The 24756-nt window shown below is 56.3% G+C and overlaps 4 protein-coding genes across 9 annotated transcripts; 3 read left to right on the forward strand and 1 right to left on the reverse strand.

The window, feature by feature from the left end:
* Nucleotides 1-258: 258 nt before the first annotated feature.
* On the reverse strand, nt 259-6189 carry bspry (B-box and SPRY domain containing). Of its 2 annotated transcripts, none has more exons than XM_015366852.2 (6): nt 4471-6189; nt 3254-3352; nt 2668-2898; nt 2555-2580; nt 2343-2467; nt 259-1743 (listed from the first exon to the last, which is right to left on the reverse strand). In XM_015366852.2, exons 1-6 carry the CDS (start codon nt 4774-4776, stop codon nt 1211-1213), a joined length of 1320 nt encoding a protein of 439 aa, XP_015222338.2. In that variant the 5' UTR covers nt 4777-6189; the 3' UTR covers nt 259-1210. The 2 variants fall into 2 exon arrangements, with proteins under 2 accessions (XP_015222338.2, XP_015222337.2); XM_015366851.2 differs by having other exon boundaries at nt 2334-2467; nt 4471-6188.
* A 207-nt stretch (nt 6190-6396) lies between these two features.
* On the forward strand, nt 6397-10769 carry zmynd19 (zinc finger, MYND-type containing 19). Its single transcript, XM_006640495.3, has 6 exons — nt 6397-6662; nt 7852-7911; nt 8002-8108; nt 8567-8707; nt 8955-9135; nt 9323-10769. The coding sequence occupies exons 1-6, from the start codon at nt 6612-6614 to the stop codon at nt 9464-9466; spliced, it is 684 nt and encodes a 227-aa protein (XP_006640558.1). The 5' UTR covers nt 6397-6611; the 3' UTR covers nt 9467-10769.
* Nucleotides 10770-11853: 1084 nt separating this feature from the next.
* Nucleotides 11854-21411, forward strand: LOC107079802 (receptor-type tyrosine-protein phosphatase S-like). Of its 3 annotated transcripts, none has more exons than XM_069183394.1 (15): nt 11854-12463; nt 13525-13908; nt 14828-14999; nt 15248-15479; nt 15982-16076; nt 16165-16361; nt 17225-17303; nt 17477-17655; nt 17796-18527; nt 18716-18907; nt 19141-19201; nt 19406-19614; nt 20096-20196; nt 20345-20416; nt 20691-21411. In XM_069183394.1, the coding sequence occupies exons 2-15, from the start codon at nt 13703-13705 to the stop codon at nt 20762-20764; spliced, it is 2601 nt and encodes an 866-aa protein (XP_069039495.1). In that variant the 5' UTR covers nt 11854-12463; nt 13525-13702; the 3' UTR covers nt 20765-21411. The 3 variants fall into 3 exon arrangements, with proteins under 3 accessions (XP_069039495.1, XP_069039497.1, XP_069039496.1); XM_069183396.1 differs by having other exon boundaries at nt 11855-12463; nt 20348-20416; XM_069183395.1 differs by lacking the exon at nt 11854-12463 and adding an exon at nt 12471-12617.
* Nucleotides 21412-21632: 221 nt separating this feature from the next.
* On the forward strand, nt 21633-24756 carry tmem141 (transmembrane protein 141). Of its 3 annotated transcripts, none has more exons than XM_015366505.2 (5): nt 21634-21842; nt 22960-23026; nt 23254-23337; nt 23730-23837; nt 24552-24756. In XM_015366505.2, exons 1-5 carry the CDS (start codon nt 21804-21806, stop codon nt 24626-24628), a joined length of 375 nt encoding a protein of 124 aa, XP_015221991.1. In that variant the 5' UTR covers nt 21634-21803; the 3' UTR covers nt 24629-24756. The 3 variants fall into 3 exon arrangements, with proteins under 3 accessions (XP_015221992.1, XP_015221991.1, XP_006640618.1); XM_006640555.3 differs by having other exon boundaries at nt 21636-21829; XM_015366506.2 differs by lacking the exon at nt 23254-23337 and having other exon boundaries at nt 21633-21829.

Consider the following 24756-nt stretch of genomic DNA (forward strand, 5'->3'; position numbering starts at 1 on the left):
TGCTTTGATCCAGGCTGCCCACCAGTCTTCAAACATCCTGTCCGGCTCCTGTCTAACACACCATCCAGGTCCAGTAGGTAGCTAGTAACAGCAGGGATCAGATGTACGCTGGGGATTCTGTCTGCTTCTTGGATACTCCACTGTCTCCCTCTGCTGAGCACAGATGGTAAAGCGCGCAGTGCCCTACCCCTGACCCGAGAGGAGATTTTACTGCTCTAGAGAGACTGTGCGCAGTGAAGAAGTGACAGAACCACAGAGAAAGGTCCCAGGTGAACACCCACTGCCATAATTATTTATTTTTGGTAGAAACTAAAGTGTTATATTATTTACAACAGATTGAACAACAGTAATAGCTTAGAAACTGTGGCCAATGTAGTTTTAGTCCAACCTTCCGATTACCAGCTTCTTGTATCCGAGGTGAGATAAATCTACAAAACTTACTTTTGTAACCTTTCATGTCCAAAGGTTTATAGTTCTTTTCAAGTTCATTCCTAAGTAAATCTCAACAGTTCCTAGTCGGAAAAGATGTTCAAACTGAGCAGATCAGACTCCGCAGGGATGGGAGGTGCTCCAGCCGGCTCTGGGTAAACAGCGGGATTGGGACGTGCCCGAACCACATTCCTCGTCACAGATTCAGCCCAGCTGGTAGAGCAAGACGGATCGGCTACGGAGTGCCCACGCCTGCGGAGCCGCTGTGATGCGCCGGCGACGCCTGTCCTCCAGCCTGCAGGCGCATTCCTGAGCCTCGTCTCTCCGGGCTTCGAGCCCTGCGGCCTGCGGCGACCCCGGGAGCCCAGCTGTCACTCGCTCCGGGCGGTCTCAGCTCGAGGTAGAGGAAACAGGGCTGCAGACAGGAAGAGGGGTGGAGGGAGCGCACAGCGGGGACAGCAGGAACGGGAGGCACAGCGGGGACAGCAGGAACGGGAGGGACGGGAGGGACAGGAGGCACAGCAGGGACAGCAGAAACGGGAGGGACGGGAGGAACGGAGGGACAGCGGGGACAGGAGGCACAGCGGGGACAGCAGGAACGGGAGGGACAGCGGGGACAGGAGGCACAGCGGGGACAGCAGGAACGGGAGGGACGGGAGGGACAGGAGGCACAGCGGGGACAGCAGGAACGGGAGGGACGGGAGGGACAGGAGGCACAGTGGGGACAGGAGGCACAGCAGGGACAGCAGGAACGGGAGGGACGGGAGGGACAGGCCGGCTCTCAGCTGTCCAGCAGGGAGATGCTCTCGTTGGCCACAGCGCAGGCCGGGTGCAGGGCGGCGGTGAAGACCTGGTGATGCGCGTGCAGCACGGCGCCGCTGTCCGGCTCCAGGAACACCAGCGCCCCGCCGCCCCAGTCCAGCAGCACGCACAGGCGGCGCGGCCGGCGCAGCAGGGGCAGCGGCTCCGCGCGGCCCGCGTGCAGGAAGCAGAACTCGCCGTCGAAGTGGGACAGGACCCAGGAGTGGGCGTTGTAGCCCAGCCGGGCCCCGTTCCCCGGGCCCTTGCGCTCCAGGCTGCCGTAGCTCACCCCCACCTTGAAGGCGGCGCTGCGCCCCACCTCCAGCAGCCAGCGGTGCGTCCCCGAGGAGAAGCTGCGGCCGCACAGCGCGTTGGGCCAGCGGTCGAAGCGCAGCGGGCTGTACTGCTGGGGCTGGCGCGCGCGCCTGGGCAGGAAAGTCAGGGTTCGGCCGTCGTCCGAGAGGGACAGCAGGGGGCTGACCGTCCGCTCGTCAAAGCTCAGGGGCTCAGGGTCTGCGGAGGAGAGAGGGGGGGGACAGGAGCTGACTCCTTCTGCACTCCAGGCTTTTCCAGCAGCTGCTACTGGTCAGACTGGTATTTGCACAGACCAGCACACAGTAACACTGAAAACACATCTGAAGTCTCCTGCATGGATTGTACAAGAGCCTGCAACTGGGAAAATCCGGACAGGATCAGAATGCTACACAGGGATACACTTTTAAATAATAATAATTCCTTACACTTATCTAGTGCTTTTCCGGACACTCCATTCAGTCCGTTCCCCACACACCAGCTCTCAGTGGGGAGGAGAGCAGAGTGATGGAGCCAGTTCAGAGAGGGGGGTTATTAGGAGGCCATGATCGGTGAAGGTCAGGGGGGAAATCTGTGGCCAGGACACTGAGATTAACACCCTTACTGTATTCGAGAAACACCCTGGGATTGTTAATGATCACAGAGAGTCAGGACCTTGGTTTGACATCCTTTTCTACAGTACAGTGTCCCCGTCACTAAACTGGGGCATTAGGACCCACACAGACCGCAGGGTGAGCGCCCCCCACTGGCCCCACTCACACCTCTGCCGATTGTGCACACAGACAACTCACCGCACTGACCAGAGCGACACAGCAGCACGGCATTCGCCCACAGGTTCAAAAGCAACGAGCTCTGGCTGCTCCTGGGGTTAAAGGTCAAGTGTTCGGAGTCCTGGGGCTCCCCCACCCCCTCTGCCACCTCCACCCTGCGAGAGAAGAAGGGAGCGGGGGTGACTGGCGGGCCTGGGGTGTTTTCGGAGCTGCCGTTAGCCCTGGGGGCCAGAGCCGCTCACCTGTCCGAGATCTCCTGGGAGCAGTCCTGTTGAAGAGAGCAGAACGGGTGAGGATTGGGAGAATGAGCGCGAGCCCGCCTGTCCCTGACCTTTGACCCGGCCCCCAGGCTCACCAGCAGCTGCCGGTCCTCGGTCTCCGTCAGCAGGCGCACCAGCTGGGCCCGCACGGCGGACAGCGAGCCGAGGGCCTGCGCCCAGTGCGCCCGCTGGGTGAGCAGGCTGTGCTGCACCCGCTCCTCCTCGCGCTGCACCGCCTCCAGGAGGCGCTGCTCCTCCTCGTCACAGGCCTCGCGCACGGCCGCCAGCCGCCGCAGCACCGCGTCCCGCGCGCGGCTGGCCCCGCCCTGGGACACACACACACACACACGACACGGGGTCAGGGAGCGGCGGTCAGGGTCCGGAGGTGTGGGTCCGCCGGTCAGGGTCTGTAGGTCAGTGTCTGGAGGTCAGGGTCCAGCAGTCAGGGTCTGGAGGTCAGTGTCCGGTAGTCAGGGTCTGATAGTCAGGGTCCGGTGGTCAGGGTCTGGTGGTCAGGGTCCAGCAGTCAGGGTCTGGAGGTCAGGGTCCGGTAGTCAGGGTCTGATAGTCAGGGTCTGGAGGTCAGTGTCCGGTAGTCAGGGTCCAGCAGGAGGGCAGAGCACACGACTGCACTGCTATGTGTCTGCTCCTGGGTTCTGACCCAGGTGGGCCGGTGCTGACCTGCAGGTCCAGCTCATGGGGCGGCAGCACATTGTTCACAAAGCGCTCGATCCGCAGGGCCTTCAGCTGCAGCTTCTCACACGTGTCCACCAGCTGGTTCTGAGACAGGAGGTGACAGGAGACTGAGACCCTGAGACACACTGAGGGACACTGAAACACTGAGACACACTGAGGACACTGAGGGACACTGAGAGACCCTGGGACACTGAGGACACTGAGACACACTGAGGACACTGAGATACACTGTGAGACCCTGAAACACTGAGACACACTGAGGACACTGAGACACACTGAGAGACCCTGAAACACTGAGACACACTGAGGACACTGAGGGACACTGAGAGACCCTGAAACACTGAGACACACTGAGGACACTGAGGGACACTGAGAGACCCTGAGACACTGAGGGACACTGAGGACACTGAGATACACTGTGAGACCCTGAAACACTGAGACACACTGAGGACACTGAGACACACTGAGAGACCCTGAAACACTGAGAGACCCTGAGACACTGAGGGACACTGAGGACACTGAGACACACTGAGGACACTGAGACACACTGAGAGACCCTGAGACACTGAGGGACACTTTGAGACCAGGAGCGTAACTGAGAGGTAATTATTCTTATAATAAATATTCCTATAATTAAAAGCAACTCTAACACCAGAATTCCTGCCAGTATCAGAAGAGCCTCCAGTCCTACTGGGAGTAAACTCATCAGCCCAGTGTGTGATCTCCTGTTCCAGCTGGAGCAACAGACAGTGAGTCTGTCTCACAGTGGTGTTTTACGTGATTATTGTCCAATAATATCCGCGTCTGTAAATGTTGTGTTAATTGTATCTGCATTGGCAGCACTGTCCTGCCAATAACGCACCGAGGCGCAGATAGTGCCCGCCCGCAGTCCTCCCCCACTCTCGGCACTGTTTCACGGCGCTTCCCCGTCACGCTGCGCCGTCAGGTGACTCTCATCGCGACACGGGGAGTCTCCCTCACAGCCCCGGCAACCGGCCCCGCAGGACAGGCTGGGGCAGCGCAGGGGCTCTGTTCTGACCGACAGGTCGACTCTGTTTACTCACAGCCTTCCTGCAGCAGGGCGGTGTCACAAAGACATGGCCATGCCCGTCACTGCTGAGAGAGCTACTGTAGCTGCTATTGTCCCGAGTTTGTAACCCGCTGTTTCTGGCTGCCTGGCAGCAGCGCCCTCCGGAACTCACCCGGACCGCACCAGCTCTCTGGGCCAGCTCCGGCCCCTGCTCTGCACCCCGCCGGCCCGGCTCGCCTTCCCTCGCTCCTGCCCCCTTGAGCGCCGGCTCCCCCGCCCGGTCTGGGCTCCTGGTGCCGGTTTCGGCGGCTCCGATCTTGACGCCGTTGGCCCCGTTCAGGCGGGTGGCGGCGGACGGAGCGCCAGCTGTCGGCGTGCTGGGCCCCGGGTGTCTGTGGGCGCTGTCCCCCGCCGGGGTGCCGCTGTCCAACGGGGACACGGCCGTCAGCGGGCCGCCCCTCGCCTCTGCGGTGCTCATTGCGCCCCAGCCGGGTGCCCCCTTGTTTCTGTCTGATATCTGCGGAAACCCGCCCGGCTCCGCCACAGGAGCGCGACAGGTGTGTGCCGGAGAGAGAGCGAGCAGTTACCTGTGACAGGTGAGAGGAAGCACCGACACGGAAGTGCAGGTAAAGGTCAGCGCGGCACTGGGAGCCAGTGGAGAAGAGGAGGAGGGGGGTCTCCAGACCTCAGACCCGATGCTCGCCAGTGCTCGCTCGTCTTTCCTCTCGCCCTGACTCCCTCTGAAGCCGTTCAACGGCACTGCGCGTTTTAAGCCACATGGAGCTCCTTCCAGCCAGTACCGCACTTGCACTGCGCTTTGTGAAACAGGAAACACAACCTTCCATGTCGCAATGATCCCGGAGGAAGGTAGGTCTGAGCCACAGCCCAGGCAGGCTGAAGGGCTGAAGACACGGCGCTCAGGGGCAGAGCAGTCGCGCACACTGTGCATTCCTCTCCACACACCCAGCGGGGCGCCCGGCGCTGCGTGAGAGCAGTCCTGGTAAATCATCAATTCTCTCTCCCTGGACTTTCCCCCCTTTCGGTGCACTGCACCGGGAGTCGTACTTTCTGCCTGTCTCGGCAAGACATTTACACGCGTGGATTTCCCACATCCACGCAGACTCAACCCCTTGGGCGAACAGTAAGCTCTCTCACGGTGCAACCGCCTGTAATTCTCCCGCTCGCCACCAGAAGACGCTTCACTCGGACCCGGTGTAATCTGGGTCACGTTCTGGACTCCTTGTGCGAGTTTTCACTTCGCTGTGAGGCTCTGGTGCGGGCAGTCCGCGCTGTCCATCTCCTTTCCCGTGACGGCCGTCGGGTCTACTGCACTTTCACTTCGGAAACTGTTGTCTGTGTTGTAGCTCTTGATGCCGATGCAATGAATCGAATAAATGAATCTCGATCACTTGAACGATCGGGTACAGAGAGGTTCACCGCGTGCTTACTCGTGACCTGCCAGACACCTCAGTCTTAACGTCTCACCCATCAGAGTCGGGCGTCTCTCTGGGTGAAAGCCTGAGACACGAGAGAAATCGTGCTGCCGTGCACGACACACGCCGCCGGGGGGCGCTAGACCTCTTACTCCTGCCTTGCCAGTGCCTTAAATGTCCTTTAATAAACGTCCCCTGGATCACAAAGACCACTCTAACAGCAGGATGTGATTGACATTTATTACAAGCCCATTCACATATTCTCCTGTCACGTGTTTATTGCAACAGCCCATGCGATACCGAACTGGTTTCTGCTTCGAGCTCTCGGGCGTGCTGGATCACGTGGATGCGTGACCGCCCAGCTCCTTCCGCCTGGGCCACGCTGTGTAGTTTCGCGCGAAATCAACGTCAAAGCAGCCTGGTAACGGAACGCGATTACGTCAGGGGGAAGGGATGCGGGGGGGGGGAGATAGGCCTAGGAAATCCCGCCCTCCGATTGGTCACTTCGATCGAACAGCCTGACGTCACAAGGGGTTCGTCAGTGCCTAGGAATGACAAATGGGTAAAAAAAAGACAACCTGGCCGTGCGCGGGCTCTGATTGGCCAGGCGCTCCTTCCTTCCTGCTCTGATTGGCCGGAGCCGAGGCGCTCTCTACCCTGGCGGCCCCTCCCCCCCGCACCCCTCCTCCCGCCTGCCTTTCCGTCTCCGCTGCTGGAGCCAGCGAGCTGAGCGGCGGCGAGTCCAGCAGGCTTTGCCCGGGATCCGGACTGGACCGGGGTGGCGGGGCGCCCTGACGAGCTGCACCTCTGCGAGCATCACCTCTGCCAGCTTCCGCCTCGCTGTCTGGGAGCCCGGAGCGGGCGCGCCTCCTCCTGCCCCATGTCGGATTTCAAGCTGGGGATCGTGCGGCTGGGCCGTGTGGCCGGGAAGGTGAGCCATGTGTGTCAGAGAGGTGGGGGCGGCCGGCCGGCCGTCGCAGTTTGCAACAGCCCCGGAGAGCGGCGTAGGGCAGCCGTGGCGGCAGAGAGGGGGGGTATTTGTGCCGGTTTTCCCTGAAACGCCGCGTTCTCCTAACGTGGCGAGGTACCGGGACTATAGTGGTCGCTGGCGCACACCAGGAACCTCTCGGCAACGTGACACAAGCCGGCATGTTGCGGGCCCTGCGAGTCCGGCTGGGCTTTAAACGCCGCGACTCCAGCGAGACAAACGCGTCTGAAATCCTCTCGCCCCTCTCTCCCCTCTCCCTCTCGGCCCCCGGGCGTGCCCGCAGCCCGGCCGCCTCGCCGCTGCAGGGCTGGACGCGGTGTGGCGTGCGAGGCGGGGCGCCGGTCGCTAGAGGGCCGCCGGCGGGGGACGGGAGAGGGAGGCGAGACCGGGCACATGCGGCCAGCGGCCTGCTGCCCGCCGGCTGGCGGCTTGGCGCTCCACTCGGTGTTTCTGCGCCGGTGTAGGTGCGGGCCGGAGCGGGACAGGCAGCTCAGCCCTGCTTCTCTGGCGCATGCAGGTGCGTTTAACCCCGGCTTGTTGGTGCTCCCTGGCAGGGACCTCCCGCACCCTGTGCAGACGTGTCCTGTAAAGGCCCGAGTGGAGACTCCAGGGAAGTCAGCTGGCGACATAGAGCAGGGGGGTCCTTCTGTACACAAAGGGTGGTAGGAGTGTTGAACAGGCTTCCTAGCCTTGCTGGTGAAGCTGCTTTCAGTTCAGGGCTTTCAGGATCCTCGAAGTAACTATCTACTGGCAACCAGTAGGGGCGGCATCCCTGTTGTCTCGTGATGGTAAGAACGTGTGTGGTTCAGCAGATGGTTTATTTGGGGTGACTGAGAGAGACGGGGAGCTGACTGTGCCCCAGCTGAGCCGTGGTCCATCTCTGGGCCTCTCGGGCAGCTCTGAGGATGGGCAGCGGAGCCCCTGTGCTTGCGGTGTGGTGCAGGGAGGTAGGTATTTGGGACATTCCCCCCGGCCATGGGGGGTGTCGGGTGTCCAGAGGGCATGCTGGTGCCGTCAGGCTGCAGACTGTCCTCCAGCATGGTGCACTGGGATGAGCGGAAGCCCAGCTGAGGTCTCGACGAGGGCCGGTCCCGATTGCTGATGGTGTGTTCTCGGTCTCTCCCCTCCACAGACGAAGTACACTCTGATTGACGAGCAGGACATCCCCCTGGTGGAGAACTATGCCTTCGAGGTGAGAGCGGGGCGCTGTGCCCATGCGGGCAGTGGGGGGGGCGTGTCCGAGAGCCCCGTCTGACCTCCTCCTCTCCCTCCTCTCGCGCAGGCGCGGATGGAGGTGGACGCCGACGGGAACGGGGCGAAGATCTTCGCCTACGCCTTCGACATCAACAAGGGGCGCTGGGCGGGCAGGCCGCTGCACGAGCTGCTCTGGTGAGGACAGCCGCCCCTCGGCCTGCGCGGGGTCTGGGGGCGCCCTTGTGTCCGAGCGGCTCGCACGTCCGTCTCCGACACTTACTGTGCAGCTGCGGAAGAAGACCTGTGGCGGATGAGGCCGCGCTCTCTGCGCCTTCTCGTTGCTTCTGGCCTTGAGCCCGACCAGTGGCAGGGTGCCTCCTGAAGAGCTCGAGGCGCTTCTCCTGGTCCGCGTGTGCGTTGCAGGCATTCTGCTGTTGCACAGGAGTGAAGTGGAGGAAGTAAGATATTGGTCAGGACACAGAAAGCTACAGGAAGCAGCGCTGAGCGAGGTTTTGCTGTGATGTGTGCGTCTGTCTTCTGCAAGTGTGCAGGTTCATGCCAGGTGTCCACGCGCTGGCCTGTCTGCTGGCGTCCTCAGTCTTGTCCGCTGTCATCTGAGGGCCCGTCTCAGTTTGTCCTCCGTCTGCTCACAGGGAGAAGCACCGCGGGGGCATCGCTCCATGTTTCCAGGTCGTCCACATCAACTCCGTGACCGTGGACAACCGGCTGGACAACCTGCGTCTTGTCCCCTTGGGCTGGACCCCCAAACCCGAGGAGCTGTCCAGCAAGCAGAGGTACGAAACGCTGCCCGATCTGTTTATGGTGCTCGGCGTCTGTGGCCATGGCTCTGGGCTTCTGTCCAGCTGGTCAGTCCTGATGCTGGCCGCACAATCAGCAGTCTGGCTTCAGGGCTGGGGGTTTGTAGGTCAGTAAAAGTGTCTGAGTGTCTCTTCAGGCATGTGTCTCCCCGTCTCGGGGGTTTGTCTGCGTCTCTGGAGTCCCGGCACAGGTGTCTGACTAGGTCTGTGTGTCTCTGCCCAGGGAGCAGTCCCTGTACTGGCTGGCCATCCAGCAGGTGCCGGCAGACCCTGTGGAGGAGCAGTACCTGGAGCTGAGCCGCACGCGCTACTACAACGCCAACGGCGAGCTGGTGGAGGAGGAGGAGTGCTCCTGCACCTACTATGAGTGTCACTACCCACCCTGCTCGCTCATCGAGAGGAGGGTGAGTGTTGTACTGTCTGATGACGCGTCGTGCCTCTTCGCTGGTGAGCGAACACAAACACCAGAGCTGTTTAAGAACAGGAAGGTGTATTGTAAATGCCTCCGTTCAGGGAAGGAGTGACCTTCACCAGCCACACCTTGAAGGCTCTTGTCTCTTAAGGCTTTATCTCCCTCCTCTGTCCCTCCAGCTCCGAGAGTTCAATATCTGTGGGCGGTGCCAGGTGGCGCGGTACTGCGGCTCACAGTGCCAGCAGAGGGACTGGCCTGCGCACAAGAAACAGTGCCGGGAGAGGAAGAGGGTGCTGGCGCTGGAATCCGAGCCGGAACGGTGATCCCCCTCGAACCCTGGGCCGAGGCGGCAGGTGGGGGGGCAGGAGCCTGGGGTTGAGACGGGGGAGTCCCGGAGCGCGTCGAACTGCAGGTCCCCGCCCCGGGGCCGGAGTCGGACTGCTGCCCGTCCCTCCACCTTCTCCGCTTTCTGCTTGGAAACGACCCCAGAGACTTAACGAACGCAGAGCTCGTCGCCATGGATACAGACCCCTTCACTGTAACGCCTCCTGCTGGAAAACTGGACAGCTTACCCCACCCTTCCTCTTCTCCAGCCCTTCCCCTGTCCTCTCCCTGGGAGAGACAGCGGATCGGCTGCCCTTGTTCCCGGTGTGCCGGATTTTTACTGTAAATACTCTCCCGCTGGCCGTCTCGGGCACGACTGAAGGCCGAACTGAAAACTGTATCAGGGAGAAGTGGATGGTTGGGATTTGTAGCCTCTGTGAGCAACAGAAGAAGATAATTGATTCCAGGACTATTATTGTTATTATTATTATTGTTATTATTATTATAATTACTGTTATTAATTTTTTCTGTGTGGAGATCTTGGCTGTTAAGAGTCCCCCACTGTCCCCATGTCAAGACTGTAACCCCTCCCCTCTCACACACGTTCTGAGACGCACGCACGCGCAAGCTCGTACCCGGGCTCGATGGGCCTACCGAGTGCCCGAGGGAGTCGCTGTGCTGGTGTTGGCTCCACAGTGCCCCTCCTGCATCTCCCTCGCTCCGCGCCACGCTCAGAGGCACTGACTTCTCCATGCACTGCAGCCCCACGCTCAGGCGAGCATCTGATGGGACAGACACACGGGCCCAGAGGGATTCAGCCCTGTCTGTCACTGTGGAGAGAGCGTCCCCTCCGGGCCTGTGCACAGCCTGTGTGGGCTGGGCTGAGCTGCCCGTGGGGAGAGGCTGGGCAACATTCAGACCAGTCTGCTAGACCTGGTGGCAGGAGGAGGCCAAGTGCATCAGCAGGCGGGCAGCTGTCTTTGATGCCCATGGCCATCGTTATTCTTAGAATGATTACTGTTCGTCTGGCTGGGTTCCCTCTCTGTGCACTGTTATTGGAGTTATTGTAGCTGCCCGCTTGCTGGAGGTCTTTCCTTATTCCTGCTTCTCTGTTGGGACTGGAGCTCGGAGAGGGGAGGGCTGTGTGGTGGAGACAGATGAAGGCGTGGGGAGAAGTTTGTTTTTTAAGAAAATGAAACTTAATAAAATAACAGCCTGAAGGATGAGGAGTCTGGATGCCTGTCCGGCTCTTCACACTGTAAAAAAAAAAAAAACCTTAAAAAAATAAAATATTGAAGTGAAGTGAGTTTATTTGATTTTTGGTGGGATTGACAGAGGGGAACAGTTTCATAAAGATGATGTTTTCTACCTGTAAGTTAGTGTATAGCAAATGTGAAGTAATTCTTAATTTTAATGTCTTGCACTTAAGATGTAGTTCAGATGAGGAAAGGTATATCCAGTGGAACATGTTTTGTACTTTGTGCAAAAATTCAATTTTGTACCTTAGCTTATTTTTTAGTGTAGGTGAAGTTCACAAGGGTAGCTTTCAGACTGTCTTCAATTGGCCTGTAAGCTCGCTTAGCTGGTTTTGTGCTCAGTCCAAGTTTTAAAAAACTTTGCCCTTTAAACCAGGTGTTTCCAGCGGCTTCTGCCTATCCAGTCGTTTAGAAAGCGGGCTGAGAAAGTTTTTTCCCTTATTTATGATGACAGCTCTTTCTAGGTGATCGATTGGTGTTCACCAGACGCTGTCGAAGCTCATTCCCACTGGAATCTGACAATCCCTCAGGGACTTTTTCTTCCAGAAGTCCAATGGGTTACATTTCGGACCACATGTACATGAGGGGAGATGATTAGCAAATCCAGTTAAACATTTGAGTCTTTTTAAAAAATATGCCTCAGAAAATAATATGAAATCAAATGGTCTCGTCCTGATGGTTGTAATTTTGTCTGTGCAGGGTTCAGTCTGTCAAGGTGACAACGGAACTGCCAGCCCACCGACTCGGTAAAAGTTACTTTTTATATCTCTGTCACAGCAACAGCAGGGAGCAACTAACTCCTGCGAAAAGGTTAGCTTATTCCGGTTTTTGTTAGTGTATTAAAACATTAGTACATTATAATATTTGAAAACCCCAAGTTTGCAGTTCTATACCCGTGTTACGTCTCAGTAAGATGTGTTCTCGTCCTTAGAAACCAATGATGACTTTGGCAACTTGAAAATAACCATGCTTTTGTTTTAAAGCGGCTGGCCGCACTGTACAGTGTATAAATATTTTGAAAGGCGAGCCTCAGTAATGAATTTTATTAGAAACTGCGGGCGAGTGAATGACCTTTCTCCCGCCGTCGCCATGGAGACGGGGTTTGCATAGTTGCGGCCTGGTCCGCCTGAGTGGTTATTAATCCTCAAGTGTGGCGGCTCCTCCAGCTAACCCCCAATCTCACACCACCCAAATGAGTGTAGAACTTGACCAAAACATTTATGTCAGTGCTTAGTTTTAACAGAGTTTCGGGAGAGCAGTACCCAGACAGATCCTGTGTTTATCCCGGTAGTCTGCACACAACTCCGATATTCTGACACAACCAGGGGATTCGGCACACAAAGTGACCGGCTCGGATCACCAGGCCGGTTTTGCACCACTGTCTTGGTTGCAACAGTGATCGCGATTTCTAATTGCCTTATATTGCTGCCACCCCTTGCATCTCCGCCTTCCAGCAATAACGGCTTTGTGCTCTGTTTGATCACCAAACCTTGCTATCTGAAGCACCCACACAGACTCCGCCTGCTCTCCTCGTCGGCTGTGCTTGTTTCTACAGAAAAGCACGGAGCTCATTCCTTTTATTGTTATTTATGGCAATTTATTATCGCAACCACAACCCAGCATTGCAAACGGCTACAGACCGTTCCAAACCTTGAAGTGCGGGCTGGGATTTTGGTTTCAAATTTCAAGGAGGACACATCTGCACACTAGCTGTGGTCTTTTTTAATCGGAACGTGTTTGGTGAGTGCCGGACTAAGTTCACAACTTTTTTTTTGTTGTTGTGTCACTAGTCTTGATTTTCGGTTTATCGACGCCAGCAGAGCTCACTAGAGCTGGAAGGATTTTTTTTAAAAGAGTCTGATAACACGAGATCGGGTTTTTATCACAGTGAGAGGTGAGGGTCGGTGTTTTATTGTTTTACACGTTTTGCTTGCAGTGAGACGTGGATGAGAGATTGACCTAAGTAGTGTTCGATGTTGTTTCTAGTTTTGCATGCTTCTACATTCAGATTTTGGTTTTAAGAATTCAAAACAAAGAATACAATTTAGTTGTTTACTCATGGAGAGAAATATTTAATTTCTTCACAGAATCCTTCATGCTAATACAATGTTGACTATGGTACGACCGTGATTTAGGCTGCTCTGAAGATATTCTGCAATATTTAGCACTATCGCAGTATCGAGGTTTCTTGCAGAGTTGGTCAGGGTTTAATCCGAGTGCTTAAAGACATGCTGGCTCTGAAGACATGTCTCTGATTGATCCCCGTGCGTGAGTGTGCTGTGCTTCAACCAGGAATAAGCAGAATTCTGATGATGGGTGTTTTTCTAATGCTAACTTCCCTGTTAGAATGAAATGAATTAATTGCCATTGTTACTGGGGGCCCAACAGTTAACTGCACCATGGTCATGTGATATTTAAAACCGTACAGCCATTGAATTGTCCCAGGAATGGTAGAAATATAGTATGAAGCCCTTAAAAGTTTTGGGGAGCCAGAGTGCACGTGAGGGGTTACTGTTAAGGCTACAGCAAACGTTTTGGTGATGTTTAGGGAGCTGTAGTTACTCGCAGTGCTGTCACTGCCCCATGGAGCAATTTGCCTGGGTAATAAATACCCAGAGGGCTGTCTGTGTGCACACAGTACCAGCACAAACTTTCCATTTCAAAACAGCTAACAAAAAATAACACACCAGCCTGACGTAATACAATCATCTCAGGAAAAACAAAGAGCAGAGACATGGAGCTTCATGAATGAACCACGGATGTTGTGTGTCGGGTTGTAATAGCTTCGTTATTGTCATTAGAAGCTGAGTCCTGCAGTGTGGACCCCCGGGCTCATTGTGGACTGCCCTCCTGTGGGGTCCTGTGTCAGCTAGCCAGGAGCAGTGCTGGCTGGGGTGTTCTGCCTGTGATGCTGGGAAGATCAGGCTGTCCTGCAGCTCAGTGCAGGGAGGCTGGCCAGAGGGTGGCTGCACTGTGACCATGGTGATGGCGAGCTGTGGCTGCGAGGGGGCCGGGCTGGCTGGGCTGCGGTGCGAGGACCCTGGTCATGTGATGAGGGCAGTTGAGGCACTGGTCAGTGCTGTGCAGGAGGATCGGGACGGGGAGGTGGAGAGGCTCCTGCAAGACCCAGACAGTGACGACTGCATCAAAGCGCTGTGTGGATTGCTGCAGTCCCTGGACTCCAGGTATGCATGGCGAAAGCCCAGTACAGTGTGCTGTGTGTGTGTCTCTGTGGCTACGGTGTGCTGTGGGATGGTATACGGTATCTGTTGGTATGAATTTAAAGCCTGAACATTCAGTCAGACACCACCAGTCCCAACAGATGGTGGGTTTATTTGCTGCATGACTTTGTTATACTGTGCTGGGAGAGCCTGTCCCTTCTGTTTGAAGAATTTTCAGTTCAGTCCATGGTTAAAGATCACGTCAACGTAATAACTATTTAAGGCAATAGTTGGCTCACTTCACTTTATAGCCTGTAGGTGTGCAGTACCAGGGAAGGAGGACTTTGCTCCTGTGTCTGTATTTACTGTCCAGACCCCTCCCTGTAAACTCCAGCACTCGCTCAGTTACTAACTGACTCCCAACCCCGGCTGAACAGCATGTCCTCCGCTCTTCTGTGCACAAGGCCTTAACTCCCACTCTCTAAGAGTGGTCAGTTTACAGTCTCCATGGCAGCATGGGTCCTGTGTGAAGAAGTGGATTGTCCAGGAACATGCCTGAATTAAAATACTTAAAGATAAGCTTAAAGCGGGCACTTGGGTTTTAGTTTTAAATCAGGGCGTCCCTGCTGTGGTCCACAGGATACAGAACCCAGCAGGTGGCCGTAATGTCCTTATGTTATAAACAGCCCTGCAGCTGGATGACGGGTTAAGTCGATACTGTTATCGTGTAACTGGGCCAGTTTATTGCTCTTCTTCAACCTTAAGCTTTTGAAGATTTAAAGAGAAAGGTAGCCCTCTGGATACAGCTGCAACAGGACACATTTCTTCTGTAGTGTTACTGTAGCCCCTAATCTCTGAGAATCTGTGTGGCGGTGTGTAAGAACGAGTTGAGTGGTGAATCATGGGACTGACAACCGGCCTGACTGGCTGCTGCTCCCGACAGGCTGTGCAGTAACGCTGCCTACCTGGTGGGCCTGCTGGCGGAGAGTGAGGCAGGGCTGCGCAGGCTTCTGGCACAGGGGGGCAGCTCCTCCCTGATGGGGGCACTGTTGGCGCTGCTGCAGCATCACGACCCCGAGACCGTGACGAACGCGGCGGGAGCCATCGCCACTCTGGTAACTAAAGCAAAAACCGAAACTCGCAGCTGAGCGAAGGTTGGGTGGGTTGGTTAGAAAGCCCAGCCTTGATTCCGTAACCCCTCCTAGATCACTGGCTTCTCGTTTGACCCCAAATACTTTACTCCTCACATTAAAAGATCCCGTGCTTTTGTATTGTTTCTCATTGAGATTTCAGGTTTGACTTGACTCGGGTTTTCCTTCTGTTAAACCGCCGTGACTGCTGGGTGTGGCTCTGTCTCCTGCAGGCCGAGAGCGGCGCCGGCCGGCAGTGCGTTCTGAGCGACGGCGTCTTCGGCGAGCTGCTCGGCAGCGTGGCGGCCCTGCTGGAGGCCGCGGGCGGCTGGACGGTCAGTAACGCGGCGCTGGTGGTGGCGCGGCTCTCCCAGTCCGACGACGGCAGCCGGAAGCTCCTCGCTCACCCCGGCGCCCCCCACCTCCTGCGGCAGCTCACGCGCTGCCTCGCGCACGACCGCGCAGGTGCGCCTCGCTCTGGGCACTGGACAACACGGAGAGGGGAGTCGGAGGGGGGATTCCTGGCAGATTTGGGGAAAGGGTGCAGGTGGGGAATTTCCAGTGTAAAAGAAAGACGGACTAGACCGTGAGCCTTACACAAAGGCTGAGGACACATGACAATAAGCCTCCTTGTTCCTGGACCTTCTCAGTTTCAGAGGCAAACGGGATAAAAATGGACACATCAGGGGGCACACGGGATCCCCCAACAAAGCACTGTGAAAATGCAAATACATCTGGAAATCTAGCAGGGAGTCAGGGAGGACTGACGCTCACACCTCCAAAGAGCCAGATGAGCTCGTACTGTGTGAATCATGCAAACAGGATCAGCTGCATGAAATAACACTTCACTTAACCCAGGTTGTACTTTGTAAATGATCTAGAGTTGTAGTAAAACATTTTTGGGGCAACAAATGGTCCGTATGCAGCCTTCTGGCTTTCAGCTGACAGGTGTGCGTTTGCTTCCCAGGCTGCGGAGTGAATGCGGCCTTCGCTCTGGGTCGCTTGTGTGACTGTGAGGAGGGGAGACGTCACGTCCTGACGCTGGCGCAGGAGCATGACCTGGTGAGGCAGACCTGTGTCAGCTCTAGCTGCATGTGGCCCGCGTCTGTCTCTCGGGCTGCCTGGTCTCTGACTCCCCTGTCTGTCTCAGGTGGGTGCTCTGCAGGCCCTGCTGGCTCAGGGAGACCCAGGGGGCGGGAAGAACGCTTGCTTTGCTCTCAGTTGCTTGGCGACAGACGAGGAAGGCCACGCCCACATACTGCAGAGCCCCGCCCTCCCGAAACTGATGGAAGCTCTGCAGCGCCTCCTGCAGGTGGAGGATGAGGATAGCGTCTGGTTCGCTGCCGTGTGAGTCTCGACATTCCACTGTATTCCAGCCATGGCTGCATTGCCTCAGGATGAGCTCACACTTTTGTGATCCTGCATGTAATTTAAGGTAGTCCTTGTTGAACATCAGGTCCGGTGTCTTAAATGGGCTGCATCCCAGCAAACGTTTTAGTATTGCTCTGTAAAAGGTAGACTTCCTCACTTCATTTTCTGAAGCTCTTAATAATTTAAAACTGTTGGTGTTAATTTGTGACATCAGTCAGTATCATCAGACACATTACATTTAATGAGTCTTGGAAAACTTGCCGCCTGTTTCAAAGAATCCAGAGTGCCTGCACAGTGTCCACTTAATCACTTCGCACACGTGCAGTGACTCCTACTGGCCAGATTTGGCACTTAAAGATGGCAGAACTGTTCCTCTCCTGAGGGACACGGCAGTGTCTGATTGCAGCACAGCTGGCTGTCAGCTGGGTAACCCATCGCTCATCCTGCTCACGGACTGAACATATTCAGCCCCACAGCCAGTGGAACCATGTTATCGTGGCCATCCCTAAAAATAATTAAAGGAGCGATTGGGTGAACTTCTTCAGAATCAACAGTGAAACAAACCGGAGGACACACGTGGAAACTAGACGGAGGTGCGTTTAAAACTGAGAACAGGAGGCAGCTCCTTGCACGAGTGTCTAGAGTTAGCTTTGACAATTGTGAAGGGAAGTTCTGGATGAGATCCTGGGGTCAGTTAGCTTCTAGCAGCCATTATTGGCATCTCTTTAAATCCCCATACCTCTCCATCTCTCCAACCTCCCTTTTTATTCCTATCCCTCCCTCCCATCCTCTAACACCACCCCTCTCTCCTCGTGTCTCCTCTCCCCGCCCCTCCTCAGGGCTGTGAAGGTGCTGCTGTCCCGGCCCAGAGGAGTGCTGGCTGTGAGAGAGCACAGGGCGCTGCAGGACCGGCTGCAGGTGCGGATTCACCTCTCCTCATCTCCCCCTCTGTCTCCTCAATTACAAAATGTACAAGTGACATCGATGTGTTGCTGTCCTTCTCCTCTTCCCTTCCCTGCCCTGCTCCCCTCATCCTCCTTTCCTACCGCTCTCTGACTCCTTCTCTTTTCCCCCACTGGTTTCTCTCTCAGGCTCTTTCCTGCTCCGACTCCATTGGGAAGGAAGTCTTGGAGGAAGTGGATACATGTCTGAAGAAGCTGCAGCGCATCTCAAAACCCCTTCCCCCAAAAACAAAACCCCTCAACTCGGGTTCCTACCTCATCTACTGGGAGAGGGCTCAGCTAGAGAGTGGGCTGGAGGTCACATACAGGTGAGGGAGACAAATGGAAAAGGAGAAAGAGAGTCAAGATGACGATGATGGTATTTAATAACACATAAATAAGCGAATTCAATTAACAAAATCAAAATGAAAGGAATTGTGTGTCTTTTCACACCCTGTTGTGTCTGCAGCCTGCTGGATGGCAAGAGGCTGCTATATCGTGGTCCCCAGTGCCGATTCACCCTCGACCTCTCTGCGCTCGAAGCAAGTCACACACTTACCCTCCGGCTCGTCCAATCCACTGCGGGAGGTGATGTCAGCCCCTGCAGCAAGCCCACGCTATTGGCTGTGGAGAAGGAGTGGGAGGAGCCAGCCCCGCCTGGCCCACCCCGAGATCTGCGTGTGGCTGGCTGTACAGCCACACAGGTCAAGCTGAGCTGGGCGCCCCCTGCTGGCGGGCCTGTGCCCAAAGCCTACCAGCTGTATCGTGGGGCCACGCTGCTGGAAACCCTCACTGAACTGAGCTGCATTACCGGGGGTCTGTCTCCTGGGGCAACCTATCAATTTGGGGTGTGTGCCGTGGGGCCGGGAGGCAAGCTGGGGGAGCAGGCGACTGTCCAGGCCTGGACCACAGACCCTCAGGACCACGCTCCCAGCCGGCTGACAGTGACGGTCTTGGGGCGGCACGAGCTGCTGGTGACCTGGGACGTCCCCGCGGTGCCCCTGGGCAAACTGTTCAACTACGAGCTCAGCATCAACGGGCGCGTGGCCTACCTGGGCACCGAGCGCTCCCACGCTGCCCGGCGGCTCAGCGCCAGCACGGAGTACACCTGCACTGTCACCGCCATCACCAGCGGGGGGCGCTGTGACAGCCGGCCCGTCACGAAGAGGACGGCCAGGGACGAGTATGAGCACACGCACAGGTCCGAGAGCGGAGGGTGGAGGGGGGGAGGAGACGAGGATGGTGGCAGAGGAGGGAGGAAAGAAGGGTGATGGGGGGTGGAGGGGAGAGGTGGTGGAGATCGACATCTGCGGAATCTCACTTCTTCAAGCCTGAGAGCTGTGTCTGTGCCTTTTCCTCCCTCTCCTCCTCCTCCTGCCCTTCTCTCAGGAGTCTGTACTCCCCAGCCCGGCCATCACACCCCCCCTTGCCCTGCGGTCCCCCTCCCCCCAGTAAGGAGGCCACGGACGTCGGCGAGCGGGTCAGGAGGTCGCGGCGGCAGCCTGGCCGAGGGCCCAGGGCTCACCTCTCCCTGAGCAGGAGTCTGGACAGGCAGGCGGACAGCGAGAGGGACAGACGCAGGTATTTCCCCATCTCTGAACTGGCTTCATCACTCTGCTCTCCATCGTCAGCTGATGGCGTTAGGGTTAGGGCGCACTCTTAAACTCTTCAATAGTGAATTTAACAGACACATGTAGCAGACTGTGCCGCCCGATGCCACAGTCCTAAAACTCCTCGGGCCTTGAAGGGGAAACGGCAGCAGCTCATGGGACTGAATGTCATTTTCACTGGCGTGTCGGATCTGTCTCTTGCAGGAGAGCCTCAGTTCAGTCACACGGTTCAGAGAGCGGAGGTCCGTCAAGCCACTCCAATGAGGTAACAGCTCACTGTGCAGTAGGACGCCCTGGCACCTGACGCACAGTACGTATCCTGCAGCAGCTCCCCCGAGCGACGGACGGGGTGTGAACTGCGCCTCTCCGAAGCTGTGGAGTGAGAACGCCGGGCACTCGGCCTTCTCTCAGGACAGGCCACGGGTGGTGCTGTGCCTTTCTCCCACTCATCCCCGTCTCTGTGTGCCAGGTGGCTCTGGGCACCGTGTGTGGGTACGACGTGGGCTCGGCCTGGCAGAGCCTGAGAGCCCTCAGCAGAGGGGGGGCACCGGCCCAGCCGCAGCCCCCCCCACTGCTGCCCCGCCGGGCCAAGACTGAGAGCGAGCTGCTGCCACGGCGACAGCAGCTGGCAACAGGACAGCGGGCAGTGCCAGAGCCCCGGGGCAGCACCCGGAGGAGGTGAGGGGTGACCTTCTGACCCGAGACCCTGCGGCCCAAATACTAAACCTGCTCAACACACCTGAGACCCTGCGCCCCCAATACTGAACCTGCTCAACACCCCCGAGACCCTGCGGCCCCAATACTGAACCTGCTCAACACCCCCCCGACCCTGCGCCCCAAATACTGAACCTGCTCAACACACCCGAGACCCTGCGCCCCAAATAATGAACCTGCTTAACACACCCGAGACCCTGTGCCCCAAATACTGAAATTGCTCAACACACTCTAGACCCTGCGCCCCAAACACTAAACCTGATCATCTCACCTGAGACACTGTGCCTGATTGATCCCCAGGTGCGCTGTAGGAGCACAACATCTGCAGTGTCTGGGCAAAGCTGTCAGTTTCTACCTCACATGGTCGCAGTGAAAACGGTACGACTGCTCCAGGCAGCCGTGTGGAAGGAGCAGAGTTATGAGGAAAGCTGTCTCTGTGTTCTAGGGAGGCCTCTCTGTGTGTACCCCCCTCGGCCCCTCCGCCTGGCTCAGTCCCTGAAACTCCCCCCCGTCCTCAGGAGACACTGCAGACTCTCCCTGAACCAGGTACCTCTGACTCTCTCTGACTGGCTGCAGTCCGTCAGCTGTCTGTCTCTCTGTACTGCACACGTGCCTGGCAGTCTGTGTGCTGCGGGAGAGTGGACAGTGTGGGTCTCTGTGGGTCTCTGCCTGTCCTGACCTGTCTGTCTGTCAGCAGGCCCGGCCCGCTGTGTGCAGAACCTCAGGCAGATCCAGCTGGAGCTGAGCTCGGCGAGGGAGACCCAGGGTGAGGAGCCTCATTCCCTTTCCTGTCCTGTGTCTACAGAGGAGCTCTGTCCTTCACCTTCGTACTGAACACTGATCACAGACGCTAACAAAAGCTGAGTAAAGAGCTAAGAGGCAGCGTTCCCTGTGTAAAGGCGCTATAGAGAATAATGACTGACTGGCGCATAACTGTGCTTGTAAAATGTCTACCCACCCCTTCCTCTTACCCTCCTCTTCCTCTGTCCCCTTTTCTTCCTCTCTCTCTATGTCCTCCCCTCTCCTCCATTGCGCCTCAGGGCTGCAGGCTCATCTCAGAGGCCCCAGGTTCCCAGCTCTGACCCCGGGGTCAGAGGTCACAAACACAGGTTAAGTGGTGGGTGCAGCCGGCGTGCAGTGGATGGACCCTCTCGGCCTGAAGACCGTTTGCTGGACTCCTCGCCACTTCCCAGCTGTCCTGACTGGGAGCTGAGTGAAGATTCCCGCGTCTCCGGGACGCCGCCTGGACATCCCAGCTCCTGCAGAACCAGCCTCCCGGCTCTGTGCTGAATAGGGACTCTGTACGTTTATGAGTGTTGCTAATGCCGTTAATGAAGGGGATAATAGTGACAGAAAAAGTGTCATTTTGCCTGTAACAGTATTAGACAAGGTCTTGACTCCTAGTGTTAAAAGTATACCCTGACCCTGACCCCTAACACTACACCCTGACCTCTGACCCTAAACTATACCATGACCCCTGATCCCTAACCCTAAGCTATACCCTAACCTGTAACACTATATCCCCACCCTGACCCCTAACACTACACCCTGACCTCTGACCCCTAGCCCTGACACTGTATCCCGAGAGACCCTGAGCCCCTTCCCAGGACAGCAGCAGTGTGGAGCCTCCTGTTGGGCTCACTGGGGCACAGCTGAGCTTTTTATCATCCCTGACTATTACACCCTTAAAAATTCACAGCGATTTATTTTAATTTGAACGTGTTAAATTGTTTCCTGGGTGTAATAAATGAAAAATGTTATTTAAATCTTCTGTGGAACTGAGATCATATTTTAAAGATATACCGCGTGTATACTGCAGCTTTGTGAAAGGCATGCACAACATCACAATAAAATAATAAGGTATGTCCGCGCGTGTGGAGAAATTCGATGTTCTCAATGGGACAGTCTGGTGTGTCAAGGGTGCGAGTGGTCGTCTCTTCGCCTCGCTGGCAGTACCAGTGTGAGTCCGGCAGAGGGCGCTCCTCGCCCAGCGCAGCGCACGGCGTGCATGAGGAAGTGCTGGCGAGTCGCTCTGCGTTCGTGAGCGGCGCTTTGTGTCGCTTAAAGGGGTTCGGTCACCTCAAATTCCCTGAACTAATACCGGAACTGATGCGCTCCTGGCGAGATGGTCAATCTGGGACTGTCCAGGGTCGATGATGCGGTGGCTGAAAAGCACCCGGTCTGTATTGCGAGTATGTTTTCAAATCGTTTCGGGCTCCGTAAACAGCCGGATTGTACTGACCCCGAGCTTCTGGCTTTACAGCCTGCTCTGAAAACTGCACTTTACCAAATCCTCTGTGCTCTTCTCTTATCACGCATGGCACACTATCCCCTGTTGTCGCCGGACTGCTGGTCTGCTGCACAGTAGCGCGTCGCACGGCGAGACCCCCAGCCAGTCGGGGTTCATGCGTGCTGCCGCCGTGTTCAGGCATTTTTAAGCCTCTTACAGTTTCTAATTTTTCCTCCCGGCGCTCGGATGTTAAAGGGATGTGCGAGATTAAATGGTTTTTTTTTCTGTCGCGGTTCTGTGACATTGCCCTGTGCAAAGAGCTCCGGGCGCTTGGAGACCGAGCCGGGGAACGAGTCGGCCTGACCTTGTCCTCGTTTTCTGGGTTCAGCTCGGGTGAAAGGCGCCGTGACACCGCAGGCTGTGGACTCGGTGTCGAGAGAGGGAAAGTAACACACAGAAGCCTACATTCCTACTCATACTTTAAAGAGCACCAAGGAGTCAGTACTCGGAACACAAACACCTCGGCAGTAATATCACACAGAGCGTTTATAATAACAGGCGAAGGTTTATTCCATGCTGAAGGGAAAAGAAAAATGAAATAACTGTATAAGTGTAAGAACTGTGTGGATATAATGAAAAGTAGAGACACAGACGTGGCTGCGGGTGTGAAGGTGGGGGTTCTGGGGTGCTCATGCGCCCCTCAGGCTGTGACAGTCCGTCCCCTGTTGGGCGATAGTTCCTCTGGCTCTGTGATTTATGTGGCGACAGTCCAGCCCACATCTGGGAATGTCCTGGGAATGGCACCTGTCCTGTGTCCCTGTGACCGGTCTTCCGGCCTGGCCCGGCTGGATCTGGACAGGTCAGGACCCGTTCCGGCCCATCTCGATGGCCAGGCTGTGGTCACCGGGCCCTGTGTGGTCAGGCTGGACAGGTGCTGACAAAGACGTGTAAAATGTCCCAGCTGCCCTCGCGGGACAGGTGGTGCAGGTGCTCGGGTAGGGCAGCTGTGTCCTTGGGCCTCTCTGCAGCTCTTACCAGTGTCTCTGCTCCCTCCCTCCACCTCTCTCTGTGTCTCTCAGGGCCTGCGGGAGTACGCTGCCTGCCAGTCTCGTGCCTTCATGAAAGGGATCGGGACCTTCGTACTGGGTGAGCAGAGACACAAACTCATACACACAGTCACACACACGCACACAGTCACACACGGACTCACCTGGTCTCAAACAAACACACTCTGACGCGCACACCAGGTCACACTCTCAGTGTCACACACACACACACACACGCTCTGACACACTCTCAATGTCACACACACACAAACTCCATCAATCGCCTTGCTCACCTGCCCTCTCTCCTTCCCCTCCTCCTGTGTCCAGGCTCGGCTGCAGTGTTCTTCCTGCAGAGGGCGCTACACAGGCGGCTGCCCTGCTCCCTGCAGTGGAGCCTGCTGCTGTCTTTAGGTGAGACATCAGCCCGGGACCCGAGACAGCACTCCAGTGTCCTCACAACCGTCAGTCAGAATTCAAATGTGAAATAACTGCAGTCACAGTGGAATAACAAGAGCACTCCATACACCCAAGTCATGAAGAAGGAAAGCACCAAGGATTGTGAGCTCAGTTCAGCTCCCTGCTCTCTGTATGAAGCAGGACAGCCTCTGTACTCTGCACAGGCCGACCACTGGGCGAGACGCCCACTCTGTGTCCCTTTCTCAGTCTCAGGCCTGTGCTGTGGGCACTGTGGCCCAGCTCAGTGTCCACCCCGTGTCCCTCAGGCTGTGATTCAGAGATCCAGATTTTGCAGACAGTAGTATGACACGTCTGTCCTCCTCCATCTCTCGCCCCCTCCTTCTCAGGGGCAGGCTCGGTGTGTAGCTACGCGGTGACGCGCTCCGAAACTCAGAAGTGCTCCGACCTCTGGATCTACCTGGAAACAGGAGAGCAGCCTTCAGGGAGGACTGGAGGTGAGTACAGCCTCTCTTCACTGTGAGTCTTCACTGCACTGCAGTCCCTAGTGCTGTCTTCACTGTGAGTCTTCACTGCACTACAGTCCCTAGTGCTGTCTTCACTGTGAGTCTTCACTGTACTGCAGTCCCTAGTGCTGTCTTCACTGTGAGTCTTCACTGCACTGCAGTCCCTAGTGCTGTCTTCACTGTGAGTCTTCACTGCACTGCAGTCCCTAGTGCTCTCTTCACTGTGAGTCTTCACTGCACTGCAGTCCCTAGTGCGGTCTTCACTTTGAGTCTTCACTGTGAGTCTTCACTGCACTGCAGTCCCTAGTGCTGTCTTCACTGTGAGTCTTCACTGCACTACAGTCCCTAGTGCTGTCTTCACTGTGAGTCTTCACTGTACTGCAGTCCCTAATGCTGTCTTCACTGTGAGTCTTCACTGCACTGCAGTCCCTAGTGCTGTCTTCACTGTGAGTCTTCACTGCACTGCAGTCCCTAGTGCTCTCTTCACTGTGAGTCTTCACTGCACTGCAGTCCCTAGTGCGGTCTTCACTTTGAGTCTTCACTGTGAGTCTTCACTGCACTGCAGTCCCTAGTGCTGTCTTCACTGTGAGTCTTCACTGCACTGCAGTCCCTAGTGCTCTCTTCACTGTGAGTCTTCACTCAATGGGACAGCCTTGACAGCGTACCCCAGTGTTGTCCCAGACATTGGTTTTTATTGTGTTCCAGGAGAGGAGATCTCCCAAGCAGCACCCCCTGCGGAGACCGGGACAAAGACGACGCGTTACGGAGACGACATGGAGTGACCAGCGTTGGGCCTATAGTCTCATTTCCAGTGTCCTCAAGACACAGCTGTGAGATTGTTCCACACTGTGAGGCGACAGACTGGGGAAGGTGCTGAAGAAATAAATATTGTTGGTATTTTCATATAGCA

Source organism: Lepisosteus oculatus, chromosome 24 (genome assembly GCF_040954835.1).
Source record: "Lepisosteus oculatus isolate fLepOcu1 chromosome 24, fLepOcu1.hap2, whole genome shotgun sequence".
Classification (NCBI taxonomy): Eukaryota; Metazoa; Chordata; class Actinopteri; order Semionotiformes; family Lepisosteidae; genus Lepisosteus; species Lepisosteus oculatus.

Excerpts from the sequence above, each read along its gene's own strand:
- bspry (XM_015366851.2), bottom strand. The coding sequence starts at position 4,776 with ATGAGCACCGCAGAGGCGAGGGGCGGCCCGCTGACGGCCGTGTCCCCG. Across the intron at positions 2,899-3,253 it reads CCCATGAGCTGGACCTGCAG|GGCGGGGCCAGCCGCGCGCG; the intron begins GTCAGCACCGGC and ends TGTGTGTCCCAG. Across the intron at positions 1,744-2,333 it reads GTGTCGCTCTGGTCAGTGCG|ACCCTGAGCCCCTGAGCTTT; the intron begins GTGAGTTGTCTG and ends TCTCCTCCGCAG.
- zmynd19 (XM_006640495.3), top strand. The coding sequence starts at position 6,612 with ATGTCGGATTTCAAGCTGGGGATCGTGCGGCTGGGCCGTGTGGCCGGG. Across the intron at positions 7,912-8,001 it reads TGGAGAACTATGCCTTCGAG|GCGCGGATGGAGGTGGACGC; the intron begins GTGAGAGCGGGG and ends CCTCTCGCGCAG. Across the intron at positions 9,136-9,322 it reads GCTCGCTCATCGAGAGGAGG|CTCCGAGAGTTCAATATCTG; the intron begins GTGAGTGTTGTA and ends CTGTCCCTCCAG.
- LOC107079802 (XM_069183394.1), top strand. The coding sequence starts at position 13,703 with ATGGTGATGGCGAGCTGTGGCTGCGAGGGGGCCGGGCTGGCTGGGCTG. Across the intron at positions 18,528-18,715 it reads GAGTATGAGCACACGCACAG|GAGTCTGTACTCCCCAGCCC; the intron begins GTCCGAGAGCGG and ends CCCTTCTCTCAG. Across the intron at positions 19,202-19,405 it reads CGTCAAGCCACTCCAATGAG|GTGGCTCTGGGCACCGTGTG; the intron begins GTAACAGCTCAC and ends TCTGTGTGCCAG.
- tmem141 (XM_006640555.3), top strand. The coding sequence starts at position 21,776 with ATGGTCAATCTGGGACTGTCCAGGGTCGATGATGCGGTGGCTGAAAAG. Across the intron at positions 21,830-22,959 it reads CGGTGGCTGAAAAGCACCCG|GGCCTGCGGGAGTACGCTGC; the intron begins GTCTGTATTGCG and ends TGTGTCTCTCAG. Across the intron at positions 23,838-24,551 it reads GCCTTCAGGGAGGACTGGAG|GAGAGGAGATCTCCCAAGCA; the intron begins GTGAGTACAGCC and ends ATTGTGTTCCAG.